Here is a 12,186-nt window from a genome sequence, read left to right on the forward strand (position 1 = left end):
CGGCAGGTCCCCGGCGTCCAGCTCGTCGGGCAGGCCCACGCGGTAGGTGCCCGCGCCGCCGCCGCCCTCCAGCTGCACCAGCCGCAGCTCCTGGCCCGTACAGAAGGCGCGGATCTGGCACAGGTAGGTCATGACGATGAGCTTGTCGGGCACCGAGAGCAGCACCATGTCCGCGGGGTCCATCAGCCGCGACACGCCCAGGGCCGCGAAGCCATCGAAGGCCTAAGGGAAGGTGCCGGGCCACGGGTCAGCCACACCGTGCCCCGTCCCTGCTGAGAGGGTCTGCGGGACTCCGGTGCCCCCCACTTTGCCTTGCCATGCCTTCACGCAGCGGTTGGGGCATTTAATGGCTAGCCGCAGGCCGGCCCTGGAGTTCCCTAGCAACAGCACGCCCTCTGCCTGGAAAACCCAATTCGGAAGAATGAGCTTTGACGGAAAACAAAGACCCACAAGATAAAAATCCCTGGACAGCCAACAGGGCTGGCCCTGGAGCGGGAGGGGGGGGTCACCCTTCACCTAATTCACAAAGTGAAAACCAACGCTGTTCGGGTGAGTTGATGCCAACTCACGGGAAACCCCGTGGGGCCAGGGCCTCTTGCAGGACTTGAAGGACATAGTTGGAAACCACCAGCGCTCCCTGGGGTACAGATGGGAATTTCTGCTCCCCGTAAGCATTAGTCTCAAAAATGCACAGGGCAGTTCTACCCTGTCCTGTGGGGTCACCAGGATTCACAAAGTAAGAGAGAGAGAGAGAGAGAGAGAGAAGGGCAACTAAAATCCATGGATCACAAACAACTCTAAGTCTCAAAGTGAAAAAGGGGCGGAAGTATCCAGCCCCGGCCCTGCCTGCCCGGCTCCCTGTCCCCTCCCGCCACCTTCTCACCTTTTTATTGTTCTCTTTGATGTTCAGTGGCCCCAGGGAGGCATAGTCACTGCAGAGAAAGGGCCAGTCAGGGTCAGGGGCCTGGCTGGATGCTGCCCACCCGGCAGACTCCCCACTTCACTCCCCCGACCCGGACCCCACCCCGCAACAGCAGCTCACATCTTGTCCGGGTGGAACCGGTGCAGGATGGCGCAGAAAGCCAGCCCGTTGCGCCAGGATGTGGTGAAGTTGGTTACTCGAATGCCACGGTAGCCGGCGGTGACTTCCTGACACCACTCCAACAGGGACTGGCTGGAGCTGACCAGCACAGGTGGTCCCTGGGGACATGAGGGTAGGCTCAGGGATTGTGTGCCCTGGGCATGTGTGTACCCTCTCTGTTCCTTGGGAAGCCCAGGCTTAGCACCAACAGCCCCAGCTCTGGGGAAAAGCAGGGGTGGGCTTTTGGGGACTGCTGGCTATGGTGACAGCCCCGGTGCTCTGGCAAAAGGGTACCCAGCTCCAGGAGGATTTGCCAAGGTCCCTAATAGGTCAGTACTTCCCCAGCCCCAAGACAAGATTAGGAATCACCAGCAGCCACACCTCAGGGTCCGCCCAGAAAACCAGCTTGGGAGAGGGGAGGGCCCTAGCTTCATTCCGGGTCCAGGGAAAATGGGGTGGGAGAGCCAGGGCCTCCTGAGAGGGGAGGGGGCTCCTTGAAGCGGAGCCCCACCCCCACCCCCACTCAGACAACCAGGTGGATCCATGCACAGCTGACGCCCGCTCAGCCCCAAGTTAGTGGGAAGCAGCATACTGGACCTTGGCGGCCCCCCGTCCCTACCTGGCTGCCCGGCAGCCTCCTGTCCTCTTCCAGCTCCTCTGGGGAGGTAGCCCCCAAGGGCCTGGGCACCCCAGGCCCTGCCCCACTGGCCACCTGCACTTCCCCCAGGCTGATCTCTGCAGGGCTTCCTTCAGCTTCCAGTGCCTTCTCGGCCCCCAGGACCTGAGCCTCTGCTTTCTGGGCCTCAGAGAGTCTAGCTTTGTTTTCTGGGGACCCTAAAACTTCTGCTTCCAGGGTCCCCACAGCCCCGGATTGAGCTTCTGAGAGCGCCCATGCCCTGGCCTCTACCTCCTGGGCTCTCAAAACGTTAGTCTCTGTCTCCTGGGTCCCTGGACCCTCTGCTTCTGCTTTCTGGGGAGACCCTGAAACTTTGTGATCGGAGACTGGAGCCCTGGGAGCCTCATGTTTGGCTTCTAGAGTCCCAGACACCCCAGTCTCTGCCTCCTGAATCCCCAAAGTCTCGGCTTTTCCCTTCTCAGCATCTGAAACTCTTAGCTCTTGGGTCTTCAAGACTTCAGCACCTGCCATCACAGTCTTTGTCTCTGGCAACTCTGAGGGCTCTGTGCCTGCCTCCCGGGTCCCCGACAGCTCAGGTTCTCCTACTGCAGCTTCATCCCCTGGAGCCCCTGGACCCTCACATGCTACCTCCTGGGTCCCCAAGACCTTCGCTTCTGCTGTCCCAGTCTCTATCCCTGGGAGCCCTGGACCTCTGACCTCTGCTTCCTGAGCCTCCAAAATCTCCAATGCTGCGATTCTAGCCTCGGTCCCCACAACCACTGAATCCCTAGTTGGGATCTCCTGAGTCACTAATATCTCAGCCTCCGTCCTCCTGGCTTCTGCCCCTGGGACCCCTGAAGCCTCCATCTCTGTCTCCTGGGACCCCGATATCTCAAAATCTACTGTCTCAGCTTCTATCCTCAGTACCCCTGAAGCCCCTGATACCTCCTGGGTCCCCAGCATCTCAGGGCCTGCTGTCTTAGCATCTGCCCCCAGAACCTCAGAAACACCCCCTCCTGTCTTCTGCATCCCTCGTACCTCCGACTCTGCCTTCCCAGCAGGTCCTGGCTCCAGGCCCCTTGATCTCACCCCCTCTGTCTCTTGGGTCCCCAACACCTGCAACCTGGCCACCCCAGTCTCTGGTCCCAGGACCCTCGCATCTCCAGCTCCTTCCCACATTCCCAGAGTCCCAGACACTGTCCCTTGGGCAGGTGCTGGTGGGGCCTCCTGGCTCTGGCTCACCTGGGGCCTGGCGCTCGCTGCTCCAACAGAGGGGCCCTGCTCCAGGCCTGTCCCCCCAACACCAGGGGCTCTGCCCTGCACCTCTGTGCCCTCACACTCCTGGTCTGCAGCAGCTAGGAGCTTCTGAAGCTCATCAGGGTACCCGGAGCGCCCCGCAGGCTCTGCTGGGGGTGGGCTCAGGCCTGGAGGTGCCTCATCCCTGCTCCTGACCCCCAGCCTTCCCTGAGCACCCCTTGGAGGAGCCTCAGGAGGCCCCCTGAATCTTGCCTCTGCCTTTGCCCCAGTGGCTTCTGGTCCCTTCGTGACCACACGCCTGCCCTGGGACCCCTGCTCAGCTTCAACTGGAGGAGCAAGTGAGCTAACTGCTGCCTCCCCAGCCCCGCCTGCGGGGCTCCTTGGGGCCTCCTCCTCGACTCCTGACCTCTGCTCAGCCTCCACCCCACTGGCCTCCGGCCTGTCCCCAGAGCCCCCCTTCTCAGCCGTGGGCCTCAGCTCTCCCTGAACGGCGCAGGAGCCTCCAGCCTCCAGGCCTGGGCCTGGTTGGCCTCCCTGAGCCTCAGTCTCTTCCTGGGGTCTTGCCCAGATCTGGGGCTCCCCGGGTGAACCCATTCCAGCTGGGGCAGCCCCAGGGGTTTCAGGGGCCTCGTTCTTCTCATGACAGGCTGGGGGCTGGGGGACATCGGGGTCTTTCCGGAACCGGGGGGTTGGGGTGGGGGTGGCCACATCCTGGCTTGGCTGACTTGAAGACCTGAGGAGAGAGCAACGCGGGGTGCTGGGGGTGCTCACAGGGCCCCCATCTTAGCCCCACCCTCGCCCTTCCGATGGCTGGGCCCAGGTAGGGGGCAGCTTCCTAAAGGTGGGTTGGTGACAGCGTAGGGTGGGCGCCCATGCTCACCTCATCTCCGGTGGGGTTCCCGGGGGCCGGGGGACCTCAGGCCCCAATCGGCCCCCCTTTACAGATGCCTCTGACCCCAGGTTCCGGGAGGCCCTGGCTGGGGGTGCTGCCAGACTCACAGGGGCTGGGCTGGCGTCCTTAGCATGAGAGGGGATGGCAGCTGGGAAGGAAGGATGGGGGTGGTGGTGGATGTTGGAGCCTGGGTCCTGAGACTGAGACCCAGCCCCACCCCACCCCCGCCCCCGACCATGTCCCACCAGGGCCTCACCTGGCTGCTGGGGCCTGCCTCGGCCCTCCTCCTCTTCCTCACAGAGAGTCTGCAGCTCCCGAGAGGGCTCTGGGATGGGGTGAGGGACAAAATCAGCCCCAGGGAAGGTCCTGCTGGTCTGACCCGCCCCCTGGAGTGCTGGCCTACCTGGGAAGCAGCCTGTCCTTGGGGCACCCAGCCGGCCTAATCGCAGACAGGTGCAGAGCACAGAGCAAAGGAGAGAAATAACCACGTAGTAGGCAGAGACAGAGAAAGAGCCGGACCCAGCGCCTGGGTGGGCTGAGGGAGACAGCCACTCCCCAGTCCACCAAGGTGGGGAGTGGAGGGCAGGGCAGGCGGTGAGGACAGAGGTAAAGGCAGAGGGAGGGCCACAGGCCTGGACTCCATACAGGTCCCTCTGTGGATCCGGCCCTACCTGTTTCAGGTCAGGTAGGGGCCTGGCCCAGACAAGCACCCACCCAGGGGTGAGAAGGCCAGGGCTCCGAGGTGGCTGTGGAAAACTGACACTGAGGGGAACAAGACAAGGACTCTGTTCCTTAACTCATAACAGAGGGAAGCTGGAAAGCTAGTATTCCATAGTAGGAAAGCCTCCACTGTGGTGAGTTAGAGGAAAAGTCCAAGTACAGTACATGATCCTTCTTTAAATATCATTCCCACACATTCTCCCCTAACAACTGTGCTGCCTCAAAGTGAGCACATGGTTGCTTTTGTCTCCCTGTAGGAGCAGACATGATCCTTTTGACGTGACCCCCAGCCCCCCTCATAGTTTCCCCCAATGCAGGTATTCAGTTTCCTCACCTGTGAGCTCAGGGACCTTAATGTAGGCACCACCCACCTCCTGATGCATGTAACTACTGAATATGCATATCTTATGGCTACCTATAAATGTCCCAAGATAGTAAAGACGCTCGCTCTTCTCCCAGCTCTGCGTGGTCCATCAAGAGGAGCGGAGGTGCGTGTGCTACCATAAAAGGTGTCCGACTCCTTTATTTCCCACTCTCTCCTGTCTTTCTTACCCTCTGTGGCTTTACTATAGTATTCATATCGTAGCGCCTCCTGGCCCTTCGGTTGTTGGAGGCTGGCTTCCTCTGACAGGTGGCCCTGAGACCTCAGCCCAAAGGACTCAGGGCCACCACCGGATGAGGGGACAAGTTTGGACAATCAGGCTGCCAGGCAGGCTGGGACTGCCCGGGCGGTAATGAACCCCCCTCACCCCCACCGGGTCACTCCCCGGCCCTCAGAGTAGCTTCCCACTCACCTGGCTGAGGGGCCCGGGCTCTGGCCTCAGGGGCCCCTGGGCCATTCGCCTCCTCCTCCTCGTCGCTCTCGGCAAAGTCCTCCAAGTTGCCCACATCAGTAGGCTTCACGCTCATGAGGCTCGCCAGACTCTGCATGTCATCGTCCCTGAGGTCAGAGGTCAGAGGTTAAGGACTGGGCTGGGGTTGGCGGGGGTGGGCTGGGGCCAGGGTGGACCGGGGGCACTCACGTGGCTCGGCCCTCCCGCACGAGCACCCCTGAGAGGGTGAGACTCAGCTCGGCGTGCACCACTTTCACCGACTTGGGCTTCAGCCGCAGCCGCAGGGGGACCTGGGTGGGCATGGGGCCCCCGTGGTGGGCCAGGTCCACGTCGGCTGTGGCCAGCACCTTCCGCTGTCCTTTGGACTCCTGGAAACCAAGGGAAAGGATTGGGAGAGAGGGTCGGAGTTGCTGCAGGGGGCCCATGATCCTCCTGAGCGCCGCCCCCCACCCGCTCCCTGTCTCCTGGCCACTCACATTCTCAATGACAAAGGTCCACTCTTTGGCCTCATACTGCTCCACATGAGGGTCCTGGGTGAGGGGGATGCTGATGAGCGGGGCTCTGTCCCGATTTGATTCTTGGGGTGCTGCAGCCCCCTCCCCCTGCACCCAAGACCTCCAGCCTGCTGCTGCAGGAAGGCCTCTGGGTCATTCACACCAAAGCCTACCCCTCCCCATCATGCTTGGTCGCCGCTCGGTGGAGACCCAGGGAGGGTTTGCCAGCCTGCTCACCCTGTAGAGGGTCACCGCAACGTCCACGTTCTCAGGCACCAGCCACACCACGGTGCCCCGGTATGGGTTCTGGATGCCCGGCTGCCAGCTGTGGGCCTACAATGGGCAGACTGAGCCGCCGCACATGATGCCCTTCCCGTGTTCTGCCCCACTTTCCACCCGGCCGCCCTCCAAGACCCTGCTCCCCCTTCCCCCTTGACAAATCCGTTACCACCCCCCACCTTGGAGCAGATGCGCCGGTTCCGCCGAGTCCACACCACCACCAGCTTATCTGGCTGCCTGGGGGGAGGGGAAGCACAGATGGAGGGGGTACTCGGTCAGGCCCCCAAGCCTCCCTACTCCTCCTCTCCCTCCCCTAGCGCCCTTGGTGTGGGGGGGTCTTCCTTCTGCCCAGGCCTCCCCTCCCCCAGAGGACTACGGAGGGACTTTATCTCAGGCCACAGGGTGCAGGGTGGGGCTGCTGATTCGGGTGGGGCCCGCAGAAGGGCAAAGGCCCCAGCAGCGAGGGCTGGTGGCAGGCATGAGGGACAGCAGAGGGACAGGGACCCTGAGAGACAGACGCAGACCCAGGGAGAGACACAGAGAAAGTCTCTCTGCTCCTCATGTTGGGGGAGTGCCGCACCCCCCAGCCCGGTCCAGGTCCTGGGATGCCACAGGCAGGAGATTGGGGGGCTGCAGGGTAGCATGCTGAAAGCACATGGAGTTCACACCTAACTCATGCTGGGGGCGGCTGCCAGTGGGGAGCAAGGGTCTACGGGCATGCCGGTGAAGGTGGGGGCGGCGGGGGTGTGCATTCCCGTAAGAAGAGGAAATAAAGTAGAAGGGATGAAGCCAGGAGCGAGGTGGGGTGGCAGGTGGGCTTATCATTCAAGACCTCCCCTCTCCCCAGCCTCAGAACCTAGAGCCCGTGGTGCTGCTGCTTGGCTGGGAGGTGATGACGGGCAGCCTGGGGGTCAAGGACACCCATGGAGCACAGAAGTCTTCCGGGAAGGGGCATCTAAGCAGAACAGAAACCGGGACCAAGCAAGAGCAACAGCAAGTCCCAGAACTGGGACCAGCCCAGACCCAGAGCTCGGGTGGCTGGCCAGGACAGAGGACCCCACTGTGTCCATGAGAGACAGGCAGCCCCTCACCAGGATGCTCAGGTGGCCCCCCCTTCTGCCCCCCCAGAGACTGAAGCCCCTGAAGAGGATAAAGCTGAGCGAGGCTGGGGGTCAGGTATGATCACACAGCCCAGCCAGGCCCCAGGCTCCCCTCTGCAACCCTAAACTGCGGCCCAGGGCCCAGCAAGTGTAGCCATGGGGCCTTCCCCAGAAAGGGGAAGTGACCAAGGGTTACCCGGGAGGGTGGGGCCTGGCCTGCAGCCTGACTCAGGGAGCTGAGACCTGGGCAGGAGCAGCTTGAAAACCCTGCCTGCCACTGGTGACTCAGCCCCGTTGACCCTGCCCTTTTCTCCCAGACCTGAGTGCACCAAACCCCACCCCACCTCACCCAGGATGCTGAGGCAGAAGCCAAGGTCCAGGTCTCAGGGGACCCTGCACTGTGGGACCCCAGCCAGTCTCTGACCTCTTTGGGCCCTTTCCAAATAGTGACCAATCCCTGGCAGGCCCTGCTTGGGCAAAAGTGGGGAGGTGGCAGATGCCGGAGGGACGCCTGGCCTCGAGGTCACTTCCCTCCCCTTGGCCCCTCGGGGCTCTTGCTGGCCAGGCTCTTCCCCTTGGGAGCCTAAATTTAGCCCCGCCAGGCAGGCCGATGAGGCCCCCACAGCTGGGCCCTAATCCCGCTAAGGGAAGCTGACACCAGCAAGCACATATATTTAGGGTGTGACGCAGGGGTGGGTGGCAGCCGGCAGGGGCATGACAGTGGGTCCTAGGTAATCCGGGCCAGGCTTGTACCCCACCCACACACACACACACATATCTGTCCCCCTACCCCAGCCTGCCACCTGCCCTCCCTAGGCCCCTTCTGAGAAGACCCACAATGTTCTCGGTCCTCTCGGCCCCTTTAAGCGGCTCCCGCCTCCCTCCTCAACCCTCTGGCACTCAGTTTCCCCTTTTAAGGGCATTTCCAGAGGTTTCCAGCCTCAGAGGGCCCTCTCTGATGGAGAGGGGGTGTCCTCTGGCTCAACAAGTGAGCCAGGGCGGAGGGGGCAGCGAGGCACGCTTGACCTAAGGTGGACAAAAAGTTCGGGAAGCTGCCTGGTCTGGCACGGTTACCTGCAGACTTCATCCTGGGCAGCGCTGCTGGCTGGGGCAGGCGGCTTCCCTGCCCCAAGGTCTAGGGAAACTAGCGCCCAAGGGGATTCTCAAGACTAGAGGGCCTGTGTCTCAGCCCCCAATGCTGCCAGAGTCCCCCCATACACATACTACGGGCCCCATGAGTTGCAAAAGCATTTCAAATCTTGACAGCCAGGATGCAAGTTGGGGTGACGACACCTCCTGACCAAAGGCGGGGGCATCGTCCTCCAGCCCCTGGCCCACGAAGGTTCCCCCAAGCTCCGCCCCCCCCACACACACCACACACACCTACTCACCATTTCTTGGTGCACTCCACCACGAGCTCATGGTAACAGGCCACAAAGTGGAACTTGGCGGCCCGCTTGCCCACGCGCTGCAGCCGCTTCCACACCGAGGTCATGGTCCTCCGCTACCCGCTCCTCAATCCCAAGGCTCTTGCTGGCCCGCGCTCGCTGGCCCGGCACGGGTCCCCATTGGCCCCCGGGGCTGCTCTCCGAGCTGCCAGCCCCGTTCGTGCGGAAGTGTCCGAGGCTGGAGCCGCCGGGGTCCGGGAGGGCGCGCGTCGGACCGCGAGAGCGCAGAGCGGGCGAGCGCGCCGTTTCCTGGAGCCGCACCCCCCGACGGAAGGCGGGCGGGGCGCCGGCGGGGCGGGGGCCGGCCGGCCGCGGGCAGGGGCGGGGCGCCACGGCTTCCGGGGCCTCTGGCTCCGATCGGGAGTTGGGGGTGAGTTTGAGGGCTCCTGGGGCGCTGTGGGGGCACCGCACTAAGAGAGGCTGCCAGCACCTGGTGCCTCCCTTCTGGAGCTGTCCTAGGAGGTCCCAACCAAGGGGAGGGCCCTGTTTCAAGGCTCGCGGAACAGAGACCCAGAAAGGGGAAGGGACTTGCCCAGGGCCACAAAGCGAATCTGCGCCCGAGCTCTTTCCTGGACTCTGAGGTCACATCCCTACTGCCATCACACATCTAAGCCAGAGCAGGAAGGAGCAGAGATCGGGTACCTGGGTAGCTTTCCCCATCTCTCAGACTCTGTCCACCACGGCAGCAGGGCCAGCGCCCCACCGCAGCTGGAGGGTCACCCCTGGCCTCCAACCAAATGGATGCGCTTGGTGGGGACACCCATGTTGAGCTGTTTCTGGGTCCGTTCAAAAGTCATGCGCACAGCCACGGAGTTGGTGCTGCCAAGGAGTCTAGGGCAAGAGTTTCCGAGACTTATTAACTCTTTAGAGTGGAAAGCCCTTTCTCCCGGGGAGCGGCTAGTGGTTTTGAACTGCTAACCTTGAGGATCGCAGCGCAACGTGCAACCACGATGCCACGGGCTCCTTTGTTGTGTGCAGAGTCGTTGAGATGATGAAGGCATAAACCTCGGGAAGAATTTCGTGTTGGGCCTGACAGAGTTTGCGAGGGGAGGTACATGGAATCCGTTATCAAGGGCAGGAAAGTGTGTGTGAGCCTTTGTTTACATTTCCTCCCCTGGGAAGCCAGCCCGGAGCTGTGAGCCACCAGCTGTTTCACACCTGGATTACAGCCCTTATCTCCCGGAAGGTAATGAGTGCTCAGACCTCAGGCCGAGTTAGGGAACTCCCGGGGCAATACGTCACTAGGTCCCCTCCCCTGGCTAGCTGCCGGATTTGCCAGTGGACCTTTGCCAGTGGACCGGCCCCACTGAATGCTCCCAACGTGACAATACTGGGTCTGAGCAGGGCGGCCGCTCCACTGGAAGTGTGGTGTCTCCGGGAACAAGGGGCAGCAGCCGGGTTATGGGGATGAGCTGCTGGGACGTCTGAGGGCACCCCTCTCCACCTCAGGACCTTGCCGGTGTTGTGCAAGGGATCTGAGCCTCCCCAAATCTGCAGGCATCGTCCGGTTGGGCCGACCCAAGTCTGGATCCATCTCAGTGATGTAGCCCTGGGTTTCCTCTGAGAGTTCTAAACCTAAGTCCTAACGGGCCCTGATGGCATGGGATGGGAGGCGCCGGACGCATTCCCGTGGAATGGGAGGGGTGTGTGTCTGGGATCCCCTTCGCCGCCCAACCGCAGCTGTGAAGCCCCTAAGCCTGGTGAGGCCTGGGGTCCGGCGCCTTTCCTCCTACCCACGGGGCTCGGCTCCCAGGCCCTGCCTGGTGGCGCCTTCCCCTCTCTGGCGAGGAGGCCCCTTGGCCGCCCCGCTGTGGCCCACCCATTTCCTGTGCTGCCTCCACCCCGCCTCCCTCGAGTGGAAAGTTTCGCTCAAGATGGGCGGCTCCTTCCCCTTCCTTCCCAGCCAGCGTGAAGGGGGCGGGGGTGGGGGCGAGGGGCAGTTTGGGCTTCTAGGCTGCCGACCTGTGAGGGGTAATGGCTTGTGCAGTGCCCCGGTGGTGGGTGGCAGAGCCAAGTTCTGCCAGCTCAAAGCCTCTCCGTGCCACCCGAGGAGGAGAAGGAGGAGGAGGGATTCGCAGCCTGGCAGCACCAAGCCTTTGGTCCACTTGAGATTCCGGGCGCACCCTGCCGGCCGAACGAGGACCCACACCTGCCAACTTGGCAGTATTCCCGCCCCGGTGCGGTGTCATGTGTTGGGCAGTTCAGTATCACCAAGGTCTTTGCAGAAGGATGAAGTTTTCTACCAGCACAGAGTTAGTCTCAAAAACCCACAGGGACATTTCCACCCTGTCCTATAGGGTCGCTATTAATGGGAATAGACAGGGGGGCAGTGAGGTGTTTTTTTTTGTGGAGAACCAGGCAGTCAGAACAAAACAATGCTGAGAGTATTTATTTTATCTATGCACCAAGAGGTTAGCCCCTAAACTTAAATATCCAGCATGGAGCTTTGACCCTTTGGGCCATGGGAGGTTGGAGGGATGGGTCTTGGAGCCCTTACTCAGGGCAACGGAACCCAGTGAGCTGACGGGGTGCCCCTGAGCCAGCAGCTGCCAATAGCAGCAAAAGGTGAAATGGAGGCGGGCATTCTCACACCCAATGGCAGAGTTTCCTGGGGAGGACAGGATGCTTCGGCCCTGCCACCAGGCTTTGGCAAACTGGGTGTACATGGGAGAGGTGGAGGTTCTCCTGGGACCATAGGCAGAGGTTGCAGTCTGGTGACAACTAACCAAAGACAGAAGGGCATTGATAATTGTGGCTGGGACACAGGCCTTGCCCATCAGCGAGGTCAGGTGGCACAGGGGAGAGGCAGGCACTGCAGTCTGCTCGCCAAGGGTGTGTTTCAAAGCCTTTGGAACGGTCCTTCCCACCACCTGTCCCCCAGCTCTTCAGAGACTGATGTGGAAGGCATCCTGCAGCCACTGGTCACGGGCGTTGTGTGTCTGGGGGACAGTGAGGGGTGGTGGGTCAGCAGGCAGGCTGGCGTCGGGCTCCTCATCATCGGAGAGGCTGCCATCAGGTGGGTAGGAGCTGTCTGAGTGCAGGGAGGAGGACAGGTCCTGGCATAGGTGCTTGTAGTCCTGGATTGACTCATACAGGCCCCAGAGCTGGCACAGCAGGGACATGTCCAGTTGTCGCAGCCCCACCTGCAGACAACTGAGGGTGGGCTGGCGTTGGGGTCCAGGCCTCCCTCAGCCCTTTCCACTGTTCATAGGATCCCAGCCCAGGGGGCGCCCTGGCCAATCTTCGCGAACGTGTCCAAGCCCAAGTTCTTGTGACCATGAAACTTTTAGGTATAACGGGACCACCGTCTAGCGGGACGAAATGGGGGTCGTCAAAGTAGTCGGGGGGAACTACTGCCGTACACGGTAACTGGGGGGATGCTGGTGACCGTGACCACGAGTCCTCTGGGACCCTGGCGTCCGTGGCATGCCCCACCCTCCACCCACTCACCATCTCCTTGCGCAGC

The 12,186-nt window shown here is 62.0% G+C and overlaps 2 protein-coding genes across 2 annotated transcripts in view; both read right to left on the bottom strand.

Annotated features, from left to right (window-relative positions):
• The window catches only part of EHBP1L1 (EH domain binding protein 1 like 1), a 16,824-nt gene extending 7,949 nt beyond the window's left edge, over positions 1 to 8,875 (bottom strand). The window contains exons 1-12 of the mRNA XM_045297164.1: positions 8,664 to 8,875; positions 6,352 to 6,409; positions 6,131 to 6,226; positions 5,876 to 5,929; positions 5,589 to 5,767; positions 5,361 to 5,506; positions 4,103 to 4,171; positions 3,835 to 3,994; positions 1,701 to 3,687; positions 1,043 to 1,200; positions 884 to 932; positions 5 to 222 (exon numbers count right to left, since the gene is read on the bottom strand). Of these exons, the coding sequence (XP_045153099.1) occupies positions 5 to 222; positions 884 to 932; positions 1,043 to 1,200; positions 1,701 to 3,687; positions 3,835 to 3,994; positions 4,103 to 4,171; positions 5,361 to 5,506; positions 5,589 to 5,767; positions 5,876 to 5,929; positions 6,131 to 6,226; positions 6,352 to 6,409; positions 8,664 to 8,767 (3,278 nt within the window). The 5' untranslated portion in view covers positions 8,768 to 8,875. The remainder of the gene's footprint in view (positions 1 to 4; positions 223 to 883; positions 933 to 1,042; positions 1,201 to 1,700; positions 3,688 to 3,834; positions 3,995 to 4,102; positions 4,172 to 5,360; positions 5,507 to 5,588; positions 5,768 to 5,875; positions 5,930 to 6,130; positions 6,227 to 6,351; positions 6,410 to 8,663) is intronic.
• Positions 8,876 to 11,093: 2,218 nt separating this feature from the next.
• Positions 11,094 to 12,180, bottom strand: FAM89B (family with sequence similarity 89 member B). The gene is made up of 2 exons (XM_004713678.2): positions 12,171 to 12,180; positions 11,094 to 11,863 (listed from the first exon to the last, which is right to left on the bottom strand). The coding sequence occupies exons 1-2, from the start codon at positions 12,171 to 12,173 to the stop codon at positions 11,606 to 11,608; spliced, it is 261 nt and encodes an 86-aa protein (XP_004713735.2). The 5' UTR covers positions 12,174 to 12,180; the 3' UTR covers positions 11,094 to 11,605.
• Positions 12,181 to 12,186: the final 6 nt, after the last annotated feature.

The sequence above is a fragment of the Echinops telfairi genome, unplaced genomic scaffold (assembly GCF_000313985.2).
Source record: "Echinops telfairi isolate 266 unplaced genomic scaffold, ASM31398v2 ScPeMD7_7417;HRSCAF=8455, whole genome shotgun sequence".
Lineage (NCBI taxonomy): Eukaryota > Metazoa > Chordata > Mammalia > Afrosoricida > Tenrecidae > Echinops > Echinops telfairi.